We start from the raw sequence: 25,406 nt of genomic DNA, 5'->3' as shown, positions 1-25,406 counted from the left end.
ACATTGCTTGTCTGTTATTTATTTCTCTTAACCAATTTTAAAGATGGATTGTTCTTTCAAGCTTCACATTTTTGGGACGGGGGGAAGTATTTGAAGCTAACAAAACGACTTTAGTCTTCACTGTGAAATTGTTTAGGATGTACAGTAGACATCGTTTAACGTGATCACGGATAATGTTATCCTTTGGATACTGTTATCGAATTGTCGAAGTCCTGCGCGTTTGTATACGAAAACATGGAATATACACCGCTTATTAAGATCAACAGAACGGTTAATGTGATCAAAATATTAGAAAAGGAATTTTTCTGACCAAATAAACTTTCCATTTGAGGTCAAAGTAAATTTTAAAAATTGACATATGTCTGAAAAATGTTACGAAGTAAGAAAGAAAGTCAACGAAGTGCCTGTTTTTATTTTAACGAACCGTTTAAAATTTAGCACAGTTTTATAATAACTGTGAAACCTTTATTTAGAATACAAATCAAATTTAACAGTCTTCACAAACATTTAAATTGAAATGTAGGAAAAAAAAAAAAGAATAAGTCTTAAATATCAAAAAGAGATTCAATTATAGGTTTTAAATATCTTCAAGCTTGCCTGTTAGGCAATATTATCAGGAGCATATTCCATAAAATGAAAACAGGTGACAGGTGAGAGCGGATTCGAACACTCGGGCGGCTTACTAGGATTAGTCGGGTATCGTCCGGAATCCGCAACTGTACAACGCGATAAATCTTTGGCGCCCCCAGAAGCACGGGGTCAGGAGCTTAATAGAAGGAAAATGAAAACAGCATGCCTGAAAAAGAATGAAGCACAACAGCAACGTTAGCATAGACTTCGGCTTCTGAACCCATAGGTAGAATCCACTCTCGCAGGCGCTCGTTTGTTTTTGATGTTGCCGAGTTGCATTATACAAAATTGACACTAATTTATCCTAATAATTTTAAATAAGAATTCGGCAAATTTGCGCATTTCAAGTACTGTACTGGAACTAATTGTTCACCTTATTTTTTTTAGAGTGTTGTGCCTAGTCTGTTCTTTACTCCAAAATTTGACAATTTCAACAGTAAAATTTTATATTTAAATGTCAGTTTATTAGCAGTGAAAGCCCATTTTTCAAAGACATCAATCAAGTACTTCTAAAAATTGCTGTGTAATTTTTCATAATATATATGTCCTGGGCTTAGAACAAAATGCATTTCTTAGAAATGTGGCTCTGTCAGCTTTAATGAGATTTATGATTCCTATTTTAGACATGCACATAAATATTGAAAGTTATTAATTCTACTGTATAAAAATATTCCAGCAATTTTAATGGCGCAATAAAAATTCATGAAACTTTTATATTGCGGTCTGTAATGAGTATTTACTGGAACAGCAAACTTTCCTGATTTGATTTATCGTTTATGAAATATCTAATGGAAACCATGTGCTTGTTTGTAATACACGTGATAGAAAGGCCAATTCGTTCTTCACGAGTGATATATCGTAACTACTCAAAATTACAACCTTCGGTAGCCGATATCGTTCCATTTGCCTGTGATGTGATTCAGTCAACGCTCTGCTGCTCTCCAGTTTTTGTTTCTCCTTTTATTTGAATTATTATTTGTACTTTGTAGCATCATTTTGTATTAATATTTATCGGGACCTTCTTATATAGATAGAATGCAGACCAATACCTCTGTAGAAAGTAGAATTTAGGCCAATACCTGTATAGTATTATAGGAGATTGAGGTATTGCTGTACTTAGCTAAGTGATTAGTTGGCGCCCCAGTTTGAATTCCTAGGGTAATGGTTCTCAATCGGCGTATATCGGCTCAATCGGCGTATAAATATATGTATATAATATTTCATAGCTTCAGGGGGGCAGTGTGATCAGTCTTTTTTACTTCCTTGTACGAAGTGAAAAGGAAGTATTGTAATCGCGAAAAGTTTCAGGCATCATATTTTAACGCAAATATCCATTTTCACCGCTATCGAATGCAATTTAACGATCTTTTTGCGTGTATCTGTACGTAAGGACAGGATAAAGGACTTCCCCCCCCAAAGAAAAATCGTAAAACTGATTTAAAATGAATTCTAAAGAGAATTTTTCGTGGCGTCTGTGCGTACGTACGTACATACGTATGTATCCCGCATAACTCAAAAACGATAGCCTAAGAACGTTGAAATTTTGTGTATAGGACTGCTATAACACGTAGATGAGCACCTCGTATTTTTGTTGCAATCGGCCGCACCAAAAGTATATAAATATATGTATATATATATATCCACTCTGTTACTCGGCTCAGCAATCTCAGTTTCTTTATTCTTATATATTTGTAAATTGTGCATTTTTTGCTTTAAAAGTGATTGAATTATGTTGTTCTTATCTTCCGGTTAAGGTTTTTATGCCTTTAGTAAATCTATACAATATTTTTAGAATTATCAACAATTTAAAAGTTAAGACACAATAACACGCCGAATAAATACTAATTCAGAAGTCAAACAACAAAACTCAGCGTTATATTTTCAAAATTTCCGCAGGACTAGTTTCGATGGTTTTACCGAACCACCATCCTCAGCTGCAAATTTGCAAAACCGCAAACCATTTGCGGTTTTGCAGCTGAGGATGGTGGTTCGGTAACTAGTCCTGTGGAAATTTAGAAAATATAACGCGGATTTTTGTTGTTTGACTTCTGAATTAGAATTTAAAAGTTGTTTAAGTGCCGCTAAGCCAGATAATTTTTTTCCATGGCGGCCATTGGAAACAGCAGAATACTAGATTTGTTGCCAATCTAGAGAAACTAAGCTTCGCAATAACAAAAATAACGCCTTTTATTATTGCGAATTAAATCATGCTTAATCCATTCTGGAATTTATTCGAGGAAGTGTTTAAGATTTACTTCATAATTTTCGATACAGACATCTTGAGTTTTAATGTATTTTTGCCTTGTCATGAAGTGAGAACAGAATTAAATGAATGAGAAATACTGAATCGTTCTGTGAAATTTTTTTTTTTTTTTTTTTTTTTTTTTTTTTTTTTTTTTTTTTTGTGTGTGTGTGTGTGTGTGTGTGTTGTTGTTGTTGTTGTTGTTGTTGTTCTTTGCTTAATTTCTTTTATACATCGTTTTAGATTTATTATAGTATTTGAATAGAACATGTGGCAACGATTAGATAATTCTTAAAATGATATAAATTTTGTGCATTCTGAGTTAAAAAAATGGGAATAATAAAATTATAAAATCCTTTAAAGACGCTATTAATATCAGACGCAAACTTTAGCACTTAAATTATATAAATAGCAAGTTCTAGAATTTAGTACAAAAACCAAAACACATTGGATTGCTCAACAATTTTAACCAAACTGTATAGGCACTGTGTGTGCTCTGATGAGATGCAGTTTCTCTCTTGCGACGACGACTGCTCTTCTTGATTTTTGGTAAATATTATTTTTGCTTGTTCTCCTCGATATGGCCAGTAATAGCAAACCACCTGATAGGGGCAAAATTCCTTGGCATGTTACTTTCAGCGATTATGATAGCGATAATGATTCTACTTATTCGAATTATTTAAGAAAATCGAGTACATCCAAAGAGATGCCTCTAATTGCTTCAGATGACCCGGCGCTTCAAAGTATGATTGTTACTCGAATTGCTACTAAGAAAAGTAAATCCCAAAGAAAAGAAAAGAAAGCCGCAGGAAGTCCTAAGAAAAGAGCCGATAATACTAAGAAATTCAAACCCTCCCCTTCAAATTTTGAAGCAATAGTTAACAAACACAGAAAAGTTTTCCCTAATTTAACTGAAGCTATCTCGCAAGAATATCTTAATAGTCAGTTTCCGACTAACCCAAAAGATCTCTCACTCAAATCAGAAAACGAAATCGCCGATAAATTAAACTGTATTGAGTCTGTGAAGACATTAACCTCCCCACCAGCGATAGAAATGCGTTCAAAGTTACAAGAAGAATTTCAACAAAATCAATTCATTTTACCAAGAATTCAGAACACCCCGAAGCTCGCAAATTCTAAAACAGATGATAAAACAATAAATCAGAAAGATTGGGAAACTCCAAAGAAAACAGCAGAAAATTCAGAGGCTATCCCACCACCAGATATTCCGCAAAATAATAGATTTGAAACAGTTAACCAAAATGAACAGATGAAACGCAGACGACTACAACACAGAATAACGCAGAAAATAAAACGAAAATTCCTCCATTAGTCATTCCAAAAAACGATGTTGATTGGCCTGAAATAGATAAAATGCTCAGAGAAATACGTAAAAACGAATTTGAAGTTACAATCAAAGCCAGACAGATTTTCCTTTACACTACCACCGAAGCCGATTATAAAGCTACAGTTGATAAATTCCAGAAAGCACAGATTAGTTTTCACACGTACCAAATTTCCTCAGCCTCTTCAATTAAATAATATCCCAAGATCCTACCTACACAGAGCAAGCAATTCACGTAGACTTAGTACGCAGAAGCTTCCCTATAATTAAAGTAAAGCAATTCACGAAGAAAGCAGAAGACCAAATTATCCGTTTACCTATATTTTTTCTTGAACTAAAAAGAAATTCCGCAGGAGAGAAAATTCATCAATTAAGCAATATGTTCGGATTCAATATCACAATAGAAAAATATCAGCTCAGAAAACGCCCAATTCAATGTTTCAATTGCCAGGAGTTCGGGCACTCCCAAAATAACTGCTTTAAAAAGGTCAGGTGCTGTAAGTGCGGACAATATCACAGATCCAATACCTGTAAATTAAAACCAGATGAAAAACCAACTTGCATTTACTGTCACGAAAATCACGTTTTTTCTTATCGTGGTTGTAAGGTATACAGAAAACGATTCAATCATTTAGAGAAGATAGAAAAACCACAAGAAATTCCCACTAAGGACTTCCCCGAATTCATTCAAGCTTCAGGCCAAACTAATCAAGAAATGCCCAAAACCCTTTACAGTGACAAAGTTAAGCAGAAAAACCCGCAGGAAAATTTAGCAGAAATCATTAACATTTTCAAAGATCAGAAAACCCTTTATCTCGTGAAATCGATAACCACAATAGCTCAGAGAAGTAAATCAGCTAAATCAAATATGCAGAAACTTTGTTTAGTTTTCCAAGCCATCGAGATTATTTTGAACTTTGCATATCAAAATTAATTCGCAGCTTCTCTTAAGACAAGTATAACCGAGCGGCAGAAATCCTCAAGTTGCAGATCCTCACATCGTAGGGGCAGGTTTACTTCTCTTCTAGAGACTCTGCACTAGGTGCAAAAAGTACGTTCCATCTTACTGGATTCAACTCATCATTAAAGACACCCTACTTATAATATATTGGTAAAGGCCGCACTAGGCCGATTGCCTTTTAATTGTGTTACGACATAGACATAGTAAAAAAATGAATGAAATGTAATGCTTTTAAGTGAACCTAGGGCCTGAGTGTCGCTGTGGTAAACAAATATAGTGAATTTTAAAGAGTGCATTTATTCTATTGTGGTTTATGCGCTATCGACGAAGTAGATTTAATTCAATCCAATAAGTTTAAATGAAATGAAGGAAAAAATTAATATAATTTAATATTCCGTACAAGGAAGTCATGTGGGGCACACATCAGATTTTTTTATTATCTATATTTGTAGTTTATGAATTACTTTTATTCAAGTTTTTGCATTTATCAATATTTTCTATACTTTTTATTTTAACTCAAAAGACATTAAAAAAATCTTCTAAATCAAAATACATATATTAATTTTTCGAATTTTGGAAAGGAGGGGGAATGATCTAACAATGGTGAAAGAGGTGCATGAGGCAAAAAAGGCTGAGAACCCCTGTTCCATGGAGAACATCGCGAAGGAGCAGCGGTCCAAGCGTCTCCCACGCTCTACTCTACTATCAACTTCTCGATAGAATTTCAGCTCTATACTGTACCAAATTTTTGTCCTCTTTTTTGCAAATGCAGTAAAAAGCCTTGATTGATGTGGCGGTTGGTGCCTCTTATATCATTGTGTCAGGTTCAGATCCCGGAGATATTGTGGGTGTTTGCCAGTGCATATTAGCTTTGCGGTATGGGAGCACTTAAAATATTGTCCAACCAAAAGTCCCTTCGAGAGGTTGGTGATAAGGAAGAGGTGTATAGGGCGTTTGATTCTATTCCCCATCCCCAGATGGTCAGCGTAAAAACTGGAATACAATTAAGGAAGCTCATACTGCCATCTATCTATAGCGTCCCTAAGGCTTTGGAATTGCCTACCCTTTCCATTCCACTTGTGCTACACTACCGCCATAAAGGATCTAATCTGGAATCTGATCCAAGATCAGGAGAATTAGACTTGTCAACAAGAAAGATTGAATAAATGTATTCTGTTGTCCCCCCTCCGTAATCATATTCACCGAACATAGTAATGCTATGTTATGTAGTTTGTATTTATGAAAGTTTCAATGTCCGTAAATATTCGACTTACGCGGTGCTGGACAAAATATAATCATTACGTAAATCGGGAAAAGGATTTACAGAATATAGTGGTCTGCTTACTGGAATAGTCGATCCAGTTTTTTTGTTTTCCGTTTAATAACGGCATGCTTATATTTAGTTAGATCTTTCGACTTGGATTGTCATATTTTGTGATTTTATAAAGGCAGACTTAAGTCTATTTTACTTTTTTAAAAAACTAAATTTACACGCATCAAAGTTATAAGATATTTCTCCCACCTTCTTAGCATACCTTCGTGGTGTGGTGGTCTGCACGTTGGGCGCGGTTCGATTCCCGGCGAAGGCATTGCTCATTTTTCATCTCGCCTGCTTCCAAAACGTACCTAATGTCTCTACAAAGTGCTTTTTAAGATTCGCTTTATTTGCGTTTCTTAACAGTGTAATAAAATATATTTTCAAGCTTAGAAAAACTGCGTTTGCTTTGTATTTTACGTGTTCTGTGTCCTCACCTCCTTAAACTATCGAATGAGAGAGAGTATATCTGTAGTTCGAAATTAAATGCCTCGAGTGAGACGGGATATATATCGATTGATGAAAAGGTTATTATGCTAGATCTTATTTTTTTAACAGTTTGTTTTTATCCCTATTAGTTCAGATTGCATAAAAGCTAGTATACATTTCAAGCCAAGGATCGTTTAGTTACTATCGAATCCTGCTAATATATTCCACCGCGAGAACACGCACGGGTGAAATTGATAACTCTTTGAAGCTCTTAACCTTTTTTAGTGAATATGATTTTTCACAGAAATTGCATTTAAAGTGCGTACTTGAATGCCTGAGCCAGCTAATATCATACTTCAGCAAAGAAAGCATAAATATATGTATATTTTAATTTACTGTCTACTAATAAATCTCTGTAGAAAAATAATGTAAGTTATATGATGAATTCGTTATGATTTCATGACCTCGGAAAACCAACATTTTTTCTAGTTGGTACATCAGTCACGGTTATTTCAAAACTTGTGAAACGTGAACATTATTTAGCATTCCGTGAAATACCCGGTTTTCAAATTTATTGCTTCATTTTGCGGAGAACTATTTTTCACAACTCTTATCTCTTGGCATAAATTGGACGTCAAAGGAAGAGAAAAATATTCTATCTCATGTTTTATCTTTGTATGTCATCGCCGTTTGAAACTTCAAAGTGGAAGAAAAAATATGGAATTTGGATGTGGTAATGTTTCCAAAAAAAAATTACCTGATTTTTCATGTCTTCAACCGTTAAAAGGATGACGTCGTTTAAATAAAAATCTTAAGTGTTATTATTATTATTTTTTAAATTTCAAACTTGTTTCTGAATTCGCATATATTCTGTTAAAGACTAAAATTAACTACTATATCATATATAAAAATTTGCAGCGTATAAAAATCTTCCCAAGTAGCAAATTATGTTATGTTTAGTGTATCTATGACGCTTGCCTTCTGTTTCAGATTTCAGTTGAATTTTATTTTATGCCGTAGAGGAATTTTGTTTCTTATTTAAATTTGCAATGTCAGAATTTAAATTTGCAATGTCAGATTAACTTGTTTTTCTTTGGAATTGCAATGTCATGTGCGAACTTAGAAATTTATATCGTATTGATGGTTACCAGTAATAATGTATGTCTCTGTAACTATTGGTAAATTGTTAGTTTGTGCAATTAATAAATAAGTAAATGGTATAAATTCACTTATCGCAGTTCTGGCCTTAAATTTTGAGGTCCATTGTTTGTTTCATTGTTATGCAGGCCTCTTAACTGTATATAAGTTTAAATAAATGTCCTTTAAACCCTACTAGACTGACAAGTGAATTACCGCTCCAGTCTGAATTCAGATATAAAATCCTACGAATGTTAAAATATATTATTAACTCTTTAAATGTAATAGAAGGCAATACTAGTGCTTACAACAAAACTTGCGGGTATTTAAAATACATATTTACAGACACCTACATACATATTTAAGTACTGTTGTTGAATGACTGCAAAAGATGGTCTACTTAATCTGGCTCAAATATTTAACGGCGCGCTTTTAACGACGGTTAGATAAGTGACTAAAGCCGGAATAGATTCAAGCAGATGGCAGTAGTAATTGTAAGCGCATCTGCCAAAAGCTCTCCAACTAAAACATTGAAAACCCGCGAATTAAATACTTACCCTACTAATTTGCATTCTGGTGAGGATTACGGAAAGAAAAAGTTGCATTAAAGGTTCAAAGCATAATAATTGGTTAATTAACAGTTACAGGTGATGCTTTCTTATTAACCGATTTATATTTGTTATTACAATTGTTAATTGTGAAACTGCATACACATATTAGGTCGGCTTCAAGATTCTCCGAGTTGAAATTTTCTTGAGAATTTTCACTGTGTCTTTTTCTTTGGAAAAAATATAAATCTCTAATCATTTTTCTATTAGTAATTCTAAAGATGTATTATTTATATATTATTAATAATTATAAATTATATATATATTAGTAATTCTAAATTATGTATATTAGTAATTCTAAATTATATATATTAGTAATTCTAAATTATATTATTTGTAATTCTAAAGATGCTTAAGAGGTATAGCATATATACACCAGACTTGATTTTTAATGCATTTTGCCCCTGTGTATCTTGTAAATTTGCATCTGCATTATAAGGAACAACATTATAATTAATCCTATAAAATTAAAACGATGAAAACGTCCACAAGTATGCTTTGTCGATTTAAATAAATTTTGGAAGTAGGTCCCCCCCCCCGCTTGTTTTGAATTTACTCATTACGTTTCTTCTTAAGTAAAATTTACCGTGATCTATAACGTGTCAATCCGTGCAATATTTATATTTATAAGATACATTTAAGGCACATAAGAGCACTTGCTATATTCAGCTGACACTTAAGAAAGGTATATGAAGTCTTTTTTTTTTTTTTTTTTTTTTTTTTTTTTTTTTTTTTTTTTTAAGTGCAAATTCACTCTTTTTGCATTTTTGATATAGTCGTGTTATATATGTGATAATGATTATTACTAACATTTAAGCTTTAATTTTTTATAAAGATTTTGTAATTATTTTTGCAAATATGTTTCAGTGATAAACAATTACCGCAGGCGATGTACGATGTGCAGATATATTCGTATGATATGCTAAACATAGTTCAGGTCATTCGATGCACAAAATTCTAAATATAGGTAATATAACCAATGTGGTCAATAAAAAAATTTTAAGAAATATATTAATTTAACTTTAAATAATATTTTCGGAACAGCAATACTTATCGTTATTTCGAAACGTAGATTTGCATTCAATATTATGCTAAAATTATTTTTAGGTAATGTTTGATGATATCTAGTTTAAAAAAGTACCTAGTTTACAAAAAAAAAGTCAAAAATGTCGCAAAATGTCAAAAAAATAAGTATCATCAAATGAATTAAATTTATGCCCATTTCTAGAATTCTGAAATTTTACGTTGTACTTAAATCATAAGAGAATGATGTTTCCAGATATCTAAAAATCATACTAGTGATATTTAAGTAGAGTTTATGTGGCAGTTTTTATCATTATGCGAGTAGCAGCTCCACTATTATCTGATAATCATACCGGTGAAAAGTAAGTATAGTTTATTTATCCGTTTTTATTGTTACGCCGGTGGCACCACTATTATTCATAACAGAAATTTATTGTTCCATGGTGAAATCTGTGGAATAGCTTCTTTTTTCCGGAACTAGAATAACAAAGTGTATCTTTCCACAATCTGTGGGTCATGTCCTGAAGGGAAAAAAGTTAATAATATCATAAAAAAAGAGTCGTTTCTGGTGTCAACTAAATCCACATTATATAAAAAGCTCTTGACAATAAATCCAAACATCCTTGCACATAAATATAACTGTGCGATACGGTTGAATATATGTCTCCTGGGAAAAAAAAAAAGAAAAAATTATTCCAGATATGACAAAACATTCTTCGTGATCGGAATGACAGAACTCGATTGCGACAAAAAGCGCTCGTGCAGAACATATCCTCCCTCCCACACCCCCCGCCAAATGACAAGTTGTCAGGGGAAAAGGTCTCGCACTTACGACGACTAGTAGTTCTGTTCATTAGATCGTCGCCCTGGGAAGAACCTTTATTAGTAAATACTGGCAGATTTTAAAATTCGCTAATTCATTTCTTACAGTGATAAAAGATCTGTTTTATTGCAGCTTCTGTGTCACATGCTAAATCATTTTTATTGAGTTGTCATGTTACATGATGGGCTTACATCACAACCAGAAAAAGTTTTACAGCAAACGTATTGTTTTTGAGGTGTTGTTTGTAAGCATTTTCTTTCACTTCTTGCCTCTGTAGATGAGCAAATTAAAACGGTTGAAGATAAAACTGTTATAACATTTACATGAAAATTGTGTAGATTTAACTGAAAATTAAGATTTTATTTTTGGTGATTTGTTATTTCATTGCAGACTCGGTGACGCTTTGGGGGATTGGGTGTTCAGTAACTTTATTCAACTAAGAATAGTAATAGTAATTAGTGAGCAAACCACTAGAACAAACTGCAGGAAGTTTGTTAAATGCGGTATTAAAATCATAAATCAAATATACAACGACGTATGAAGAACAAGAATATTTACAAGAAGAATGAGAATATATGCAACAAAAAAGTATATTTTCTCTTACACTGGGAAGAACGTTTTTACATATTTTCTGTCAAAAGTAAGCAAAGTTTATTATGTGCATCTCAAAAGGCAGTCTGCAACAAATCTTCGCCCATCAGCAAGCAACTCAGCGATCAGCGCCATAAAGAGAACCCCGTCAGCCACAATAGATATTCATAAAAGTTGCTGAACACTGATAATTCGGCCTGCGTTTGATTCCAGGTGAACGGGTTAGTTTCGTGGGCGTTTTCGCGGCTTTTCCACTATGTAGTGTGGATACGGGCTATTTTCCTTTATCAAATTCATTACGAAGGCTCTTTTTCCGTAGACAGATAGTCTAGCGTGTTTTGCGTAAGCAAATGAAATAAATAATATGCCAGACCAACCAATCAACAAATCTTCTATAATGGAAGCAAATTATTCCTGGTGAATAAAGTTCCGTTCGAAAGTGTCTTTCGAAAAGTACTGGGCTTTTCGTTCAGAATCAGCTCTCAACTAAGGGTTGAATCTTATCTCCTGTCTTTTGAGAGGCGCTGAGCTTTTCGATTGAAGTTAGTGACAAATTAAGATTTAATTTTGTCTCTTATATTTCGTAAAGCGTTGAAGGCTGCAAGTCAACGCTAAATTGAGCTTGAATACTACCTTCTCTCTAGTGAAAGGCGCTTACTTCTTCGTTTGTTAACGCCAAATTAAATTTGGATTTTGCCTCCTGTCTTTCGAAAGGCACTTATCGTTTGAAGCCAACACCAAACTATATTGAATTTTACTTCCTATCTTCTCAAAGGCACTTGGATTTGAAGACAACGACAAATTAAGGTTGGATTTTGCTTCGTGTCTTCTTTGCTTTTGTCTTAGTGGATTTTGCTTCGTGTCTTTTGAAATTTTTGTTTGAAGTCAACGCCAAACTAAGGTTGGATTTAGCCTCGTGTGTTTTGAAAGGTATTTATTTAGCTTTTCGTTTGAAGTCAACGCTAGTGTTGTTGCATTTTGCCTCCTTTTGTAAGTGGCATATATCGCTTACTGTTATATAGTTTTTTAATACATTTTTTCCAATACTAAAACCTAATCGTCGTTCATACTGTCATCACATATAGGCAGATACATTATCATCACAAATGAGAAAGTTGGAGAAATACCTAAACTAAAACTGCCAAGTTGTATATAGAAAGTAATGAATGTCAGAAATAGAAGATCTTGATGTGGGTTATTCTGGAAGTTCCTGTCCAAAACTCAAGCACCAAAGACGTATGGGTTAGGGATTAATATATATATATATTTATTTTAGACAAGATCCGAAAACCTAATAGTGGTAAAAAAGTTGGATCTGATGGAGATCCTATAAATTTCATACTTAGTAAATTTGTATGAGTTACAAATGTCGGTCTATTCATATGAATGTCAATTTCAGTATAAATTGTGTGATAACTCTTTCTTTTCATTTCTTGCCTCAAATGATTATGTATCGAAGTACGCATTATATAGGTTGTTAGTAATATCTTTTATTAATTACTGTGATGCAGGAAATATTTATCTTTGTAAATTAACTACATTGTAAATTGTATTGATTAGGAAAGTTGTAAAAAAATGAAGATTTATTGCGTTGAACTCTCTCAATTTGTCAAGAAGCGCAATTGTAGTGTGGAACAGTCTTAAAGATCATATGTCTCGTCAAATGGCTACACCCGGAAACCAGCTGCTTGGAATGACAGGTGGAAGTTAAGTTAAAAATTTGTCTTTTCAATAGCAACATTTGTCAAGTTGTCTGGATGGTAAATGGCATAGTATCATAATATAGAGTAATAACTAACTGCTGGCTCTGTTTTTCATATTACTGTGCCTTTATCGGAATGTGAAGCTTTATTTATTGGTGTAAATGTGATTTCTTTCTAGTAAAATTTACTTCTGTTATGCGGAAGGAAAATGTCTTTTTCTTTTTTTGGCTCAAAAAGGGCAATTTGCCCGGAAGGGCTATAAATTTCGTTTTGGCATTTTGTGTTGATTCACTGTAAACGGCGAATCACTTTTAATATTGTTGCCACCAAATATTAGAACCCTGTATTATATTTAAAGAACTTAAATAAAGAAGAATCTGCATATATGCATGTCACCTTGTGATAAAACAACAGCACCTAGAGCCATCAAATTTTTAACTACGAATATGGGTATCTGGAAGCCCAGATTTGGAATTCGTTTTATTATCTATTTGATATTTTGTAAAGCGTTTATGAGTTTTTGATTAAGAAACTCAGTGATTTTAAGCGAGCAATGGCAACATTGTACGGGGGGGAGGGAAACATTTTTATCTGCAGCGAGCGAAATTGTGTATCGGAAATTCTAAAGATATGCTCTTTTAAATATTTTGTGATATTGCTGTTGAATTGAATTTCATGGTTAAGTGCGAAGAACATGATCTGAAAGCTTTCAGTGTTCTGGATGCAGAGCAATCGCAAGCAAGAATTATATTAATATAAGCATAAGTAGTTATTTTAGTTAAAATATAACGTATATAAAATAATAAAAATGCTTATTAATTCAGTTTTTTTTTAATATTCATTAGACCGTACAGTATTTTCCGACAAGCACCATGTGCATCTAGTCTGAAAAAGGTCATTTAATACGATTATTTCGGGTTTGAATTCTGAATGCTTCTATTTGATAATTTTATTATTTGAATTTTTTATTAAGCTTGTAGTACATAATTTTAATAAAAATGTTAGGTACTTGTATTTTACTGATCAGTGACGCTAGTTTTGTCATTATCTCCAGACTGACATAAAAAGTCTGTCTTTTTAGTGACGTTATAAGATTATTCTCTCGCTTTCCTAGCGAGCCTTCGTGGTGTAGTGGTTCTGCACGCTGGGGCGGTATTCCAGAGGTCCGTTGTTCGATTCCCGCGAAGGCGATTGCTTAATTTTTCATCTTGCCTGCTTCTCAAAATCCTAATGTCTCTACAACGTTCGTCGCTTCTATACTAAAGTAAGGTGTAAGAGTTTAAATCTTATTCAGTTATATATCTGCTTTAATATTATTTTAAAGTAGTTGCGCAAAATTACTGGAAAAAAATTGTCTTTTTATCTCTTGAAATGCATTGAACGATAACGGCAAAACAAAAGCATAGTATTCATAATGAATGACATGCAAAAAGTAGTTTGTTGTAGTATTTTACAAATACAATGATGACAATAAATTGCAGTAGAAGTCGTATAAGATATGAGAATTTTAAGTTTTTGGAAATGATAACATTATTGTATACGTATCTTAATGATAATCGAACGTAAGTAAATAGAGTAATACAAAATAGTTCCTTCAGGAACAATAACAAAACATATTTCCTCCTTTTTTTCGGGGGGAGAGGGGGGTAGAAGAGGTTTAGATCAACGAAATCGCATATAGCAGCGTTTCTTAAATTGCTTTTTACTTAACCCTTGCCTTCCGCTGAGATCACTCAAGGGTTCCGCGAAACTGACATACCTTTTTATCATAACATTCAAACGTCATAATATTCTATACTAAATTCTATACTTCATTCTATACTAAATTCTATACTTCATTCTATACTAAATTCTATACTTCATTGATTATAAGTAAATTAAAAAAAAACAATAATATATGATCAAAATGATGAGGTCGTCAAAGTCATTAACTTCATAGAAGCTCTGCCACTAAATAATCGTTTATTTAAAATACTATGTGAGGACATGGGAAGTCTACATATATGTCTTTTAAATAATGAAGTCAGGCGGTTATCTCCGAGGTAAGGTACTAACCTGTATTTTTTAGCTAAGCTACGAAATACTTGCTTTTTTTAACACAATTTCGAATTGAAATTTAATTATTTGATAGAATTTGGCACCTTTAATAGTAAGTTTTAATAATATCAGTGAACTTAAATTAGCACTTTTGGGCAAACTAACAAATATATTTACTGCTCAGGTTACTGCGTTAACTACTAAATGTTATTTGAAATAATTGTCATTTTGTTGCAAACAATCTGTTAACAAAATATTGCGTTCAAACCAAACTATAAGCAACTCATGGGTTCCACAATAAAAGTGAACATTAGAAAGGGTTCCACTTATCAAAAGAGATTAAGAAACGCTAAACACATTAAAACAACGGATTTCTTCTATTTTTATGTTGTTATTATTTAATTATTATCCATTCAGTAATTGTAGGTGTACGATATGATGATGCATATAACTTAGTATCTTTAGCATTCAAGTTACATCCTGTACATATAGTGGAACGAATTTGGTTGTTCTGTTAATTCATAGGTCCATAAGACGTCAGTGGGTTTGTTATGCACAAGTAAAGAACGTTAACTAAATTCTGTTCTGCGGAATTTCATCTTTCAGTTCCCTTTTGGGGGGAGGGAAAAGATGATGTGTTGAGTTATTGCTGAGAGAATAAAAGCTTTATTGTTCCCTTTCTTCATTTTGTACCCCAGTAAACGCATGACCGTAAGGTTCTGTTCCCTATGCTCTTTCCTTTGTTGACAAATAAATATCTCGGCTCGGAGTCTTAAGTGATGCATCAGTTACATTTTGCACCATTTCCTTCTTTAAAGAAGATATTGCCTCACGTTGATCCAGAGATAGCTGGTGTCACTGCTTAAACTCCGTTACTTTTCTTAAAGCCAAAGAAATGTCAAGTTGTTAGCACATAATATTTATGTGGTTACCACGCTGTAACTTCGCCGCTTTGTGTAAATCTTTTCCTCCCCCCCCGGAGTGCCGCAAAGCAAAACCACAAACAGATAATTTAAATCGGGAGGATTGCAGCTGTCAACCTAAAGCGACGGCATGAAGAACAGGTGCTGGTCCATTTATCACCTTATCCACTTTTTCATGTATTCATAAATTAATTCATCCTCTACCCATGTCCCCAAAATAAAATGTACTATTTCTTGAGCTGAAAATAGAAAGTTGACAAGGGGTGCCTTGAATTTTTATGCTGACTGTGTTAGAGAAATTGGATGTTACCATATTGGTGTCCTTTCAACAAGCCACCCATCATCCTATCACGATGACAAACAGCTCGCAACTGGTTGCTGTGCGTCTTGTGCTATCTTTGACTCAGAATATCAAGGGCGTTAAGACGGAATAAATGTGGGTTTTCTTCGAAGGCATGGTAATGGTTAATTGATATCTAGCTTGCACTTCGCGTAGTTACTATAGAACTTCCTGCAGCATACAAAATATTGTTTTCATATGTGTTAAAATATCTTAACACTAAGCATGAGCTATTGTACTACTAAAATAATAGCTTACATTTTGTTCATGATTAACATAATAGTAGAACAAATTCAGCATCAGATTTGATAAAATGCGAAATGAATATTTACGCTTAGTTCCAAATTTCGTGGTGCCACAGAGTGGAATAAAGAAAACACCATAATATTATGAAAAATAAACAGATGATTTTCGCCGAAAATATTATCTCCGCTACTGAAACTTGAAAGTTGTCATCAAATTAGTTAAAAGATTAGTTGTTCTTATTCATTATTTACAGCCTCGCAGACGTTATAGTGGTTAGGGGAGCTTGACTGCGAAACCAAAGGGTTTTTTTTTTTTTTTTTGTTTTTTTTTTGTTCGAATCTCGGAGAGGGCATGGATATGAGTTGTCGTAGGAGGTAAAGGTGGCCGCCTCTTAGGTGCCTCCATAATAAAATGACCACCACTTCTCGCCTTCTTAGTGGTGAAAGCCTAAAAACGGCTAGTGCCCGTCATTTAAAAAGAATTATTCTTTATTATTCATTACTTAATAATTTGTTTTAAATCACAGTTGAAGTATTTGTATCATAGCATCCTTTTGCCACCCGAGTTGTATGTAGTCCCAAGCATATTAGCTTCCAAAATTAATGAACGCGTATTAAATATTAGACAATTTGTTTGATGCTCAGTGCTTTATTCCGTCATTGATATTATAAGTGGTTCTTGGTAATGTAATGTAGTCACTCCTGCTTCAATCAGTGTCTTATCATGCATATGCATTATTACTGCATGGCATATTTCAGTCGTTAAGAGCTGAAAAAGTGTGTGGGTGTGTCTTTTTTATCTCCCTGTTCTATGTAACCTGTTAAACTAATCAACTTGTATAGGTTGAGACATTGATATCTCTGCTCGTGCTAGACAATGCCTTATTAACACATGTTGATTAGTGGCATATATCTCAATAGCCGAAACAAAAGTATAGGTGGGGCTCAGTCTTGACACTTGCTATGTAGCTATGTCATGCCTAGTACGAGATACAACTTAAAGATAGAAATTGCATGAAATCCAAAGGGAGTGTCATCTAATCATAACATAAATACGACTTACTTTCTTGTTATCATAAGTCAGAGTGAAAGATTTTACACTGTGGACACAATTCCCTCCTGCTTGTTATAACCATGAGGTACAAACCAGCTGCTACCATGCCAGCAATTCTGATGTCTTCATTGTACCAGAGTAATGACATTGCCTATCTCTATTATCTGATTCTTTATCTGTATCGCTGTGTGTTTTAACATTTTGGGTACATTTAATTATGGTTGTTATACCACTTTAACATAAAACTGATTTTTTAACCAACAGTATAGTGCAAACAAAAAATTAATATTCATTTGAAATTTTGTTGATTTTCGAATATAATTTACGCAACGAAATTTTTGTTGCAAAATACCTAGAAGCGAGAATTTTTGGATCAAAAAACTCATTTTGTGTTTCATGATGCGAAGGCAGTTCAGTGTTTGCTTTTAATTGGGTATGAGAAATTTGTGTAAGATTAAAAACTTTTATTTAACGTTTATGTTATTCCCTCTTGAAGGGAGGCGGAGAAGAGCAGTCCATCATTTTATCATTTTGTATTTCCTTTTTATTTATTTATTTACTTTCTTCTATTTCTTAATCTTTAATTCAGAACCCTTGAATATGTTTTTCTTATTATTTTATTTTATATCTCTAAAAATTTTCGTATCAAATGGTTTTTCTTCAGAGTTTTATTATTATTACTAAAAAAAAGGCTGTTAAACTATTGGCACAGTGAAAGACATGTAAGTTTATTTTAAAGGATTGCAAAAGCTTTATATCAAAGCATTTTTTACGCAGGTTGTCAGTTCACTGCGAAATGTCTGCTTTCCGATGCTATATTATTTTGTCAGCAACGGTTGTGTTCTTTAGTACATTGTTTCCATGGTTATTTATATGTTACGATGTCATGCCAGTTGTCACAATTCAGGCGTTACTTTTTTCTTTCTTGTTCTAAACTTTACAAGGCATATTGAGTGTTTTTTCTCTATGGCCTATGAAAAGTATGATTTTTCTTGTTAAATAATTTAACAAGTAATAATAAATAATTATTATTGACTAATTATAATTAAAGGAAATATATAATTATGATCAATAAACGGAAGGAATTTTATTGGTAGATAAGTTTGTTTTTATATAAATGATTTATTATTGAAGACACTAAGCACTTCCATTTAATGTGGTTTTTATTGTTATGGATAAAAAAATGTATTCTTTAACTACATATCGTAACTATATTTAATTTTCATAGCTACCTACTTTAAATGCTTTATTAAATTGTATTAAAATTGTGTGACTACAAATAGAACAAATCCACGAACAAAATTTCAGATCGAAAAATGCCTTGAATGAAGAACGCGATATACGAACAAGTAAGGCGGCAATAAATGATATTCCGGAATGCAGGTAATGCAGTGGAGGAAATGTCTTCAGAAAAAGGAGATGGAAATGAAAATGTTAGTTAGAATGTTCCTAATTATTTGATCCGAGGAACATCTGCAAAATTGGTGCAATATTTGTAGCCTTACGTTAGGAACGTTTTAAAACATAAGACAGAAACAAATCGCAGTGTACAAATTTTTAATGGGACAAGCATTAAGCGATTCTCAAGTAGAGAGAAACGGTGTTAAGAGGAAAGAAAAAAAAAAAAAAAACTCAGAAATTCAGCAGCTGCTTGATATTTTTACTAAGGATTTCCTGCGATATTACGTAGAGAATACTCTTTTCTAAGCAATCATTTAAGATTCGGCAGCGTATTAACTCTTTTTACATTTCCTGTGGAGGAAATTGTTTCGGTTCATGAATTTTTATTAAGACGAACTATCTTCAGCAACGAATTTCGTGAACATAGTTTGTGTGTGTACATATTGTGCATATATAATCGAATTTAATTATAGAAGCACGCATGTTTGTAGAGACATTAGGTTAGTTCGAAGCAAGAGACGTAAAAAATGAGCAATGCTCTCGCCTGGACTCGAACCACGGACCTCTCGAATACGCACCGAGTGTGCTGACCACTACACCACAAAGGCCTGCTAAGAAACCCGGAGAAATACCTTATATACTCCCCCTTTTAAAGTTGCATCATATTTTAATACTTGAAGTTTGGAGAAGTCATTTTGCCACACTGTTTCATTCAACAAAACTGAACTCTCGTTTAAAACCAAAAAATTGCTCTTGGAGAATGGTAAAAGAAGTTCAGCGTAGTTTCTCACTCACCCAGAATTCAATTCCCGTCACGTATTAGTCAATATTGAGACACTCATAGCTTTATAAACGAAGGGGAGTGGGATATTTCTGGAACTAAAAAATTTACCACGCTGTCCGTTGTGGGCCGACATACAGAAATTACGCTGATTCTGCATCGGAAAACGTTCTGCCGTTGTTATCGTTGTCAGATAAATCCAATAACTCTCTTGTTAGACCATAACTTTGTAGCTTTATTTGCCCCCCTTCCCTCCTAAAAAAACCCAAGTCAATACCAGAAAGAAAAAGGAAACACCCTCGACATATTTGACAGCGTTGAGAAATCGAGTTCATAGCAAAACGCTTATCCGCCATAATTTTGGTCACTTCTTATCGATTACGCTTTTTCAAAAGAAAAAAATAATAAATAAATAAATAAAAGAGCGGAATTTGTGCTTATGTGTAGTTATAATAAAATATTACTTTTGTAATCCTCTGCTGTATTGGATGGAGACTTGCTGTTCTGAAATTACGAGAGATGGTAGTATGCAGCTAGTCAAATCCCTGCGTTCGATTTACTGTGGCCTGTCAATAGCCACAGCTGCTGCAAGTTCCTTCCATTGTTGTAGGAAAGCTGTTAGGGGTGTGTATATACGTTTACTAATGTTTCTATATAGATCGAGGTACATAAATTTCTAATTAGTGACACTCAGTTTTATTCTCTTTCGTTTTACATTAACTAAACAAAAGTAGGAGTTATGTTTACTTTTATGAAAGATTTGTTTGGTTTAAGAAGGTGGCAGAAAGGGAATAAAGATAGTAAATTCTATACGTCTATATACGCATTGCGTAAATCTGAATCTGAAATCTTTAACGGATATTAATAATAAATTGTATTGCAGCAGTATTAGCTGTGTTATAAGATGCAAGCGATTTTCTCAGGAAAAGTGAGAAAAGGAACAGACAATTATGAACCTTCAAAATAAAAGAAATCTGATCATAATTTTTTATTGCCTTTTGATATGCTTTTTTTATGTTTCATTCGCAACGTACCTTAATCACACAATAAAACTAGTCGTTTATTTTTTTCTTTCTATATCTAATCAGATTAAATGGCATCAGAAAACATGGTACAAAAATTTGGGTGTTCTCAAATCACGAAATTGTAGAATTCTGAAATGGATCTTGGAAGCGTCACCTTTTGTTTATTATTTCAAAGTTTACTCCTCTGTGCAATAGGTTATGTAATCCTAAATCTGCATTTATTTAAGTTCTTAAATTCCGTGTTTATTTAGTATTTACTATTTGAAGTTGAAAAGAGGCTGATAATGAAATGATAGATTATTTTTTGTAAAAATAAATTTGTTAAAAATATCTATGCATTCTGGTTTCTAAATACTATTTTTTTTTTTTTTTTTTTTTTTTTTTTTTCAGTCTGACTGCAAAACCAGTCCTTTGGCTCTTTTGGTGCAGATCTGCAGTAACATCGGCGCTGAAAAGCCGACTACTAAATCCTCCTCTTCTGACAAGAACAGTAATGCTGGCAGCAATAACAGCAACAGTAGCAGTAGCAGCAGCAGTGACGAAATCCGAGTAACTAAGGAGAAGGATGTGCTGTCCTGCAGTCCAGCAACAAGTGTTCATTCTGCATCCTCTCTGACTAGTTCTAATAGAACATCTAGAGGCGAAGAGACCTCCGCTTTTGGAAGCAGTTCTAAAAGGAACACTCCTTCAGAATGCAGATCATCTCCGTTAATGGGACGGTCCTCTGTAGAACGAAGGACAACTCCTGCTAGCGTGCATTCACCAGACAGTGGGTTGCACCACAGACCGAAATCTGGAGGTGAAAAAACGCCAACGTCCTCAGCAGCAGGCACAGCAACCTCTTCTAGTCACGATTCTCACCAGTCGACGACGTTATCGTCTTCTGGACCTCCTGGAAGTGGCTCATCCAGTGACCCTGTTTATAGTTCCTCCTCGCTTGGACTTGACTTTTCGAGGGATAGCAGTGGGGGCTTACTAAGCAGCAAGGAAGGAAGCTCCACGAGTTCTCTTGGTGGACTTGGCAATTATAAAGCTGGTTTGAATGGATTGAATCCTCTTGCTCTGGCTAACTGTTCCGGTTGTAGCCCTGTTGCTGGTCACATCCCTCTTGATGCTGCTGCTACCTATCCACTTGCCGGAGCTTTAAAGGGCGCCGGCTATTCTTTCGGGTCCGCCCTCACGCCTTACATGAACTATGCCCGGATGAAGAGTGCCGCGGCTGGGGGCGCCGCGACGTTCGTACCCGTTTGCCGTGATCCCTATTGTACCAACTGCCAACTTGCTGCTCAGTTACCATATGCGCAAGATCGGTTAGCTGCTCACATGTCCGGACTGTACCCTGGTGGTTTACCCGGATATCCGGTACCCGGGTTTGCTAGCCCTGCTTCTTCTGCTTTTGCATCATCTGTTCTCCCGAGGCCTAACGTTTGTAGTTGGATGGTTGGTGACACTTACTGTGGTAAACGATTTGCATCATCTGAAGAACTTCTTCAACATTTGAGGACTCACACCAGTCTTTCTGGAACAACTGGGGCTTTGCCTCTTTACTCTTCTGGGGTCAGCCTTCCTTCGGCTCTTGCCATGGATGCTTGTGGCTTGTACACCACCCCTTCTCTCACAACTCCGGCTGGCCTTAGAAGGACCTACCCAACCAGTCTGAGTCCTGTCAGCTCATTATCTGCAGCTGGGAGATATCATCCCTATAAACCTCCTGGACTATCCCCTTTGTCTTCAGCTCCTTTACCTCCCTTAGGACATCCAGGATTAGGTTTCTATAACCCATACAGTGGAGTGTATGGAAAAGGATAATAGAGAAGACATCTTTCCGAAATTTGTATATAATGCTATATATAAATATAAATATATCAAATTGTAATAAATTATAGGTTAGACTTATATAATTCTTTTTTGTTGGTTTATAAATAGAAAAATAGTTTAATTAAAATGTAGTGATAACTATTGACTGGAGATATGCAAAAGCAGTATTATTAATAACCCATCGTATTTGTTTTTTAACAAATGTCATAATATGGAGGGTTGTGCCTCAAACTATTTATCATTTTTAAAAGTTAAATGTGACCAGTCTAAAATTACTTTTTTTAATCTTCATTCTGTTAGTTGTTTATGCTAATGATGCTTCTTTGTACATGTCGTTTTGATACAAGTTGTGCAGAAAGAATTATATTGTTACAAACACAAAAATTCTCCATTTACTTTTAATAGTTATAATAAAGGAACAGAGCATTGAGTTTGACGTAATAAAAGCCTTATGATACTTATCGCAATACTAATTTCATTAACTAACTGAACAGATTAAAAAAATTAATATAATCCATGCTCAAAAAGGTATGGATTGGTATATTGATTAGCAATGAATAATTGTATTTTTTATATTTTTATTAGATATTATAACTTGAAACAGTTACATGATTAATTCTTGGATAAGAATATTTTGCCGTTATTATAAATTCTTATTAAAATATCCAGTACCTTCTACGTAGGCTTAAATTAGATTTAGACTTAAATGAATCTAATTTAACCATGGATCAGGAAATGTATCCTATAGCAATATGTACAGAATTGCATTTGCATATCTCCTTTACACTTCTTTACAAAAATCTAAAGCAATGTGTGTGACAGAGATTACATTTGTTTTACAGCTGGATAATAACTTTGCTGTTTAACTTTTATTTATGTGCCATGTAGAACTCATATTTTTTTTTGTGTTAAATCATCAGAAATAGTTGCACATACAATATTATGTATTTCATTATTCTTTCTCTTCATGTCATTCATTTCATCTTGTTGCCAGAACATTTATTTGTTATTAATTTAACCTGTTTAGGGCAATGCCATGGTTAGTCTATGTTTGTTGTTTCAGTTAGTGCTTACAATATTTTAAGTAAAATTTGAAAGAAAAAAAAAAAAAAAATATGTGGTTGTTCCTGTTAAAATTAATTTTAAGTATTCTACGTAAAATTATTGTATTGTTAAATGTCTATGACTAAATTTTAAATAATTAGTAGATTAATTTATTTGAAGAGAATTTGTATAGCAATTTTCTTTCGAAAAATATTTTTTAATTTTTATTTATTGGAGCTTTTGCTAAATTCTTGGTGTAGTAATATGACTATCATCAGCTAAATATGCACACACATTTATACCATTTCCTTTTTGTTTCAAACAAAATTTCATTAGTCAAACTGTAAACATTTCAACTGAACAAAAAAGTACTCGTATGTATCAATGTACATCCTATTTTTCTTTTCAATACTTTTATCTAAATTATGGAATAATCTTGTGAAATTAGAGTATAAATATTAAATTTTAAGGTTCTTAAACCATGCTATAATAGTTATATGGTGTTAGAACATGACTTCAAGCATAATTTTCAATGAAAAAATTACTACTCTGAACTCAAATGATTCTCCCTTCTATCACACACCAAAGGAAATGCTTCAAAGTTTTCAGGTTTTGAAAATTTTTGTTCCATTTGTAATTGCTTACAGTTATTTCAGGTAAATTATTTTAAATTTCAGTAGGCTTTTCTATAATTTTTAAATTATGAATCTTAACATAATTTCTTCTTTTTTCTCTCTATTTTGAGAGGCCCCGTTAAATACAAATTTTCTAAACCGAGGAAAAAATGTCATGTCTTCCTCTTATAATCTCTCACTTTCTCTGTCTGTTCTTTTTTAAATTAATTTTCTCTCTGTTACAGAGCAGTATGAAGAAATTAGTTATAAGAATAATATTGTTTATTTCACCATTCGCAAAATGTATAAAGACATTTTGTTTTTGTTTATTTCACCATTCGCAAAATGTATAAAGACATTTTGTTTTTGTTAGTCACTTTGTGAAATTCCGAATAAAAATGTATTTATTAGCTAAAAAATCAGTTCTGCTAAATATATCAATTTAATCGTCAAATTACGAAATTGTTTATATCCCTCCTTTCCAAGAAAGGGAACTAGATGAAATGAGTTTTTAATGAGAATATTTTTATTACCTCATGTATGAAAACACTTTTATAAAATTATGTGCATTTTATTTATTTAAAAGCATTTCAAAGATAAAAAATTTAACTAATTATTACATTCTTCCAACTCTTGATCATTTATTTTACTTTCATTATCATGTGCTGGTAGGCTTATTTTTCATCAGTAAGATAATGAATTGTTGAACTGTTATGAAATTTTTTACAGTTTTAAATGAACGTTCATCTGTTTTGCATTCATTAATAGTTTAAAGATATTTCTGTTTATTTATTGATAGGTAGTATATTCAATGATTCAATCAGTTAATTGCAGTCTTCGTGCATTGTTATGTTCATTTTGCTATAGATGTATAACCTGAACACTGTTAACATAGCATAGAAGTGTGTAATTGTAAATATAAATCTTATTGCACATATTATACATACAAATATGAAAATTATTGCTCTTCATTGAATTTTTCTGGTCACGTTGTAAGCAGCATTGCAGTTTATGTGTAAATATTTTTTTTTCTAGAAATAATAAAAAAATTCTTTTATTTGTAAAAACTTTTTGTCAATTTATATTTTATTTAAAGCACATTATAAATGCGTTACCATATTCACATGAATAGGAAAATCGTGTATAATGTGTTGGAACAAAAAGCGTGAAATTCTGGTGCAGATTAATACCGTATTTGCATACGTATTTTTTTTAAAAACTAGTTTTATCCTCTCATCGTGAGTGAGGGCATAACAAATGTAAAAGTAATCATGGGTAAACTATCGATACCTAGTACTTTATTTCTTCAAAAGAATC

General features: G+C 33.2%; 1 protein-coding gene across 1 annotated transcript in view; it reads left to right on the top strand.

The window, feature by feature from the left end:
• Nucleotides 1-25,156, top strand: part of LOC118185658 (uncharacterized) — a 52,078-nt gene extending 26,922 nt beyond the window's left edge. The window contains exon 2 of the mRNA XM_035355546.2: nt 21,004-25,156. Within this exon, the coding sequence (XP_035211437.1) occupies nt 21,004-22,422 (1,419 nt within the window). The 3' untranslated portion in view covers nt 22,423-25,156. The remainder of the gene's footprint in view (nt 1-21,003) is intronic.
• Nucleotides 25,157-25,406: the final 250 nt, after the last annotated feature.

This window comes from Stegodyphus dumicola, chromosome 7 (genome assembly GCF_044657685.1).
Source record: "Stegodyphus dumicola isolate Sdum_Otavi_A_Nest chromosome 7, ASM4465768v1".
Classification (NCBI taxonomy): Eukaryota; Metazoa; Arthropoda; class Arachnida; order Araneae; family Eresidae; genus Stegodyphus; species Stegodyphus dumicola.
The sequence above is the reverse complement of the archived record's forward strand: the minus strand, read 5'-3'. Positions and strand labels throughout refer to the sequence as shown.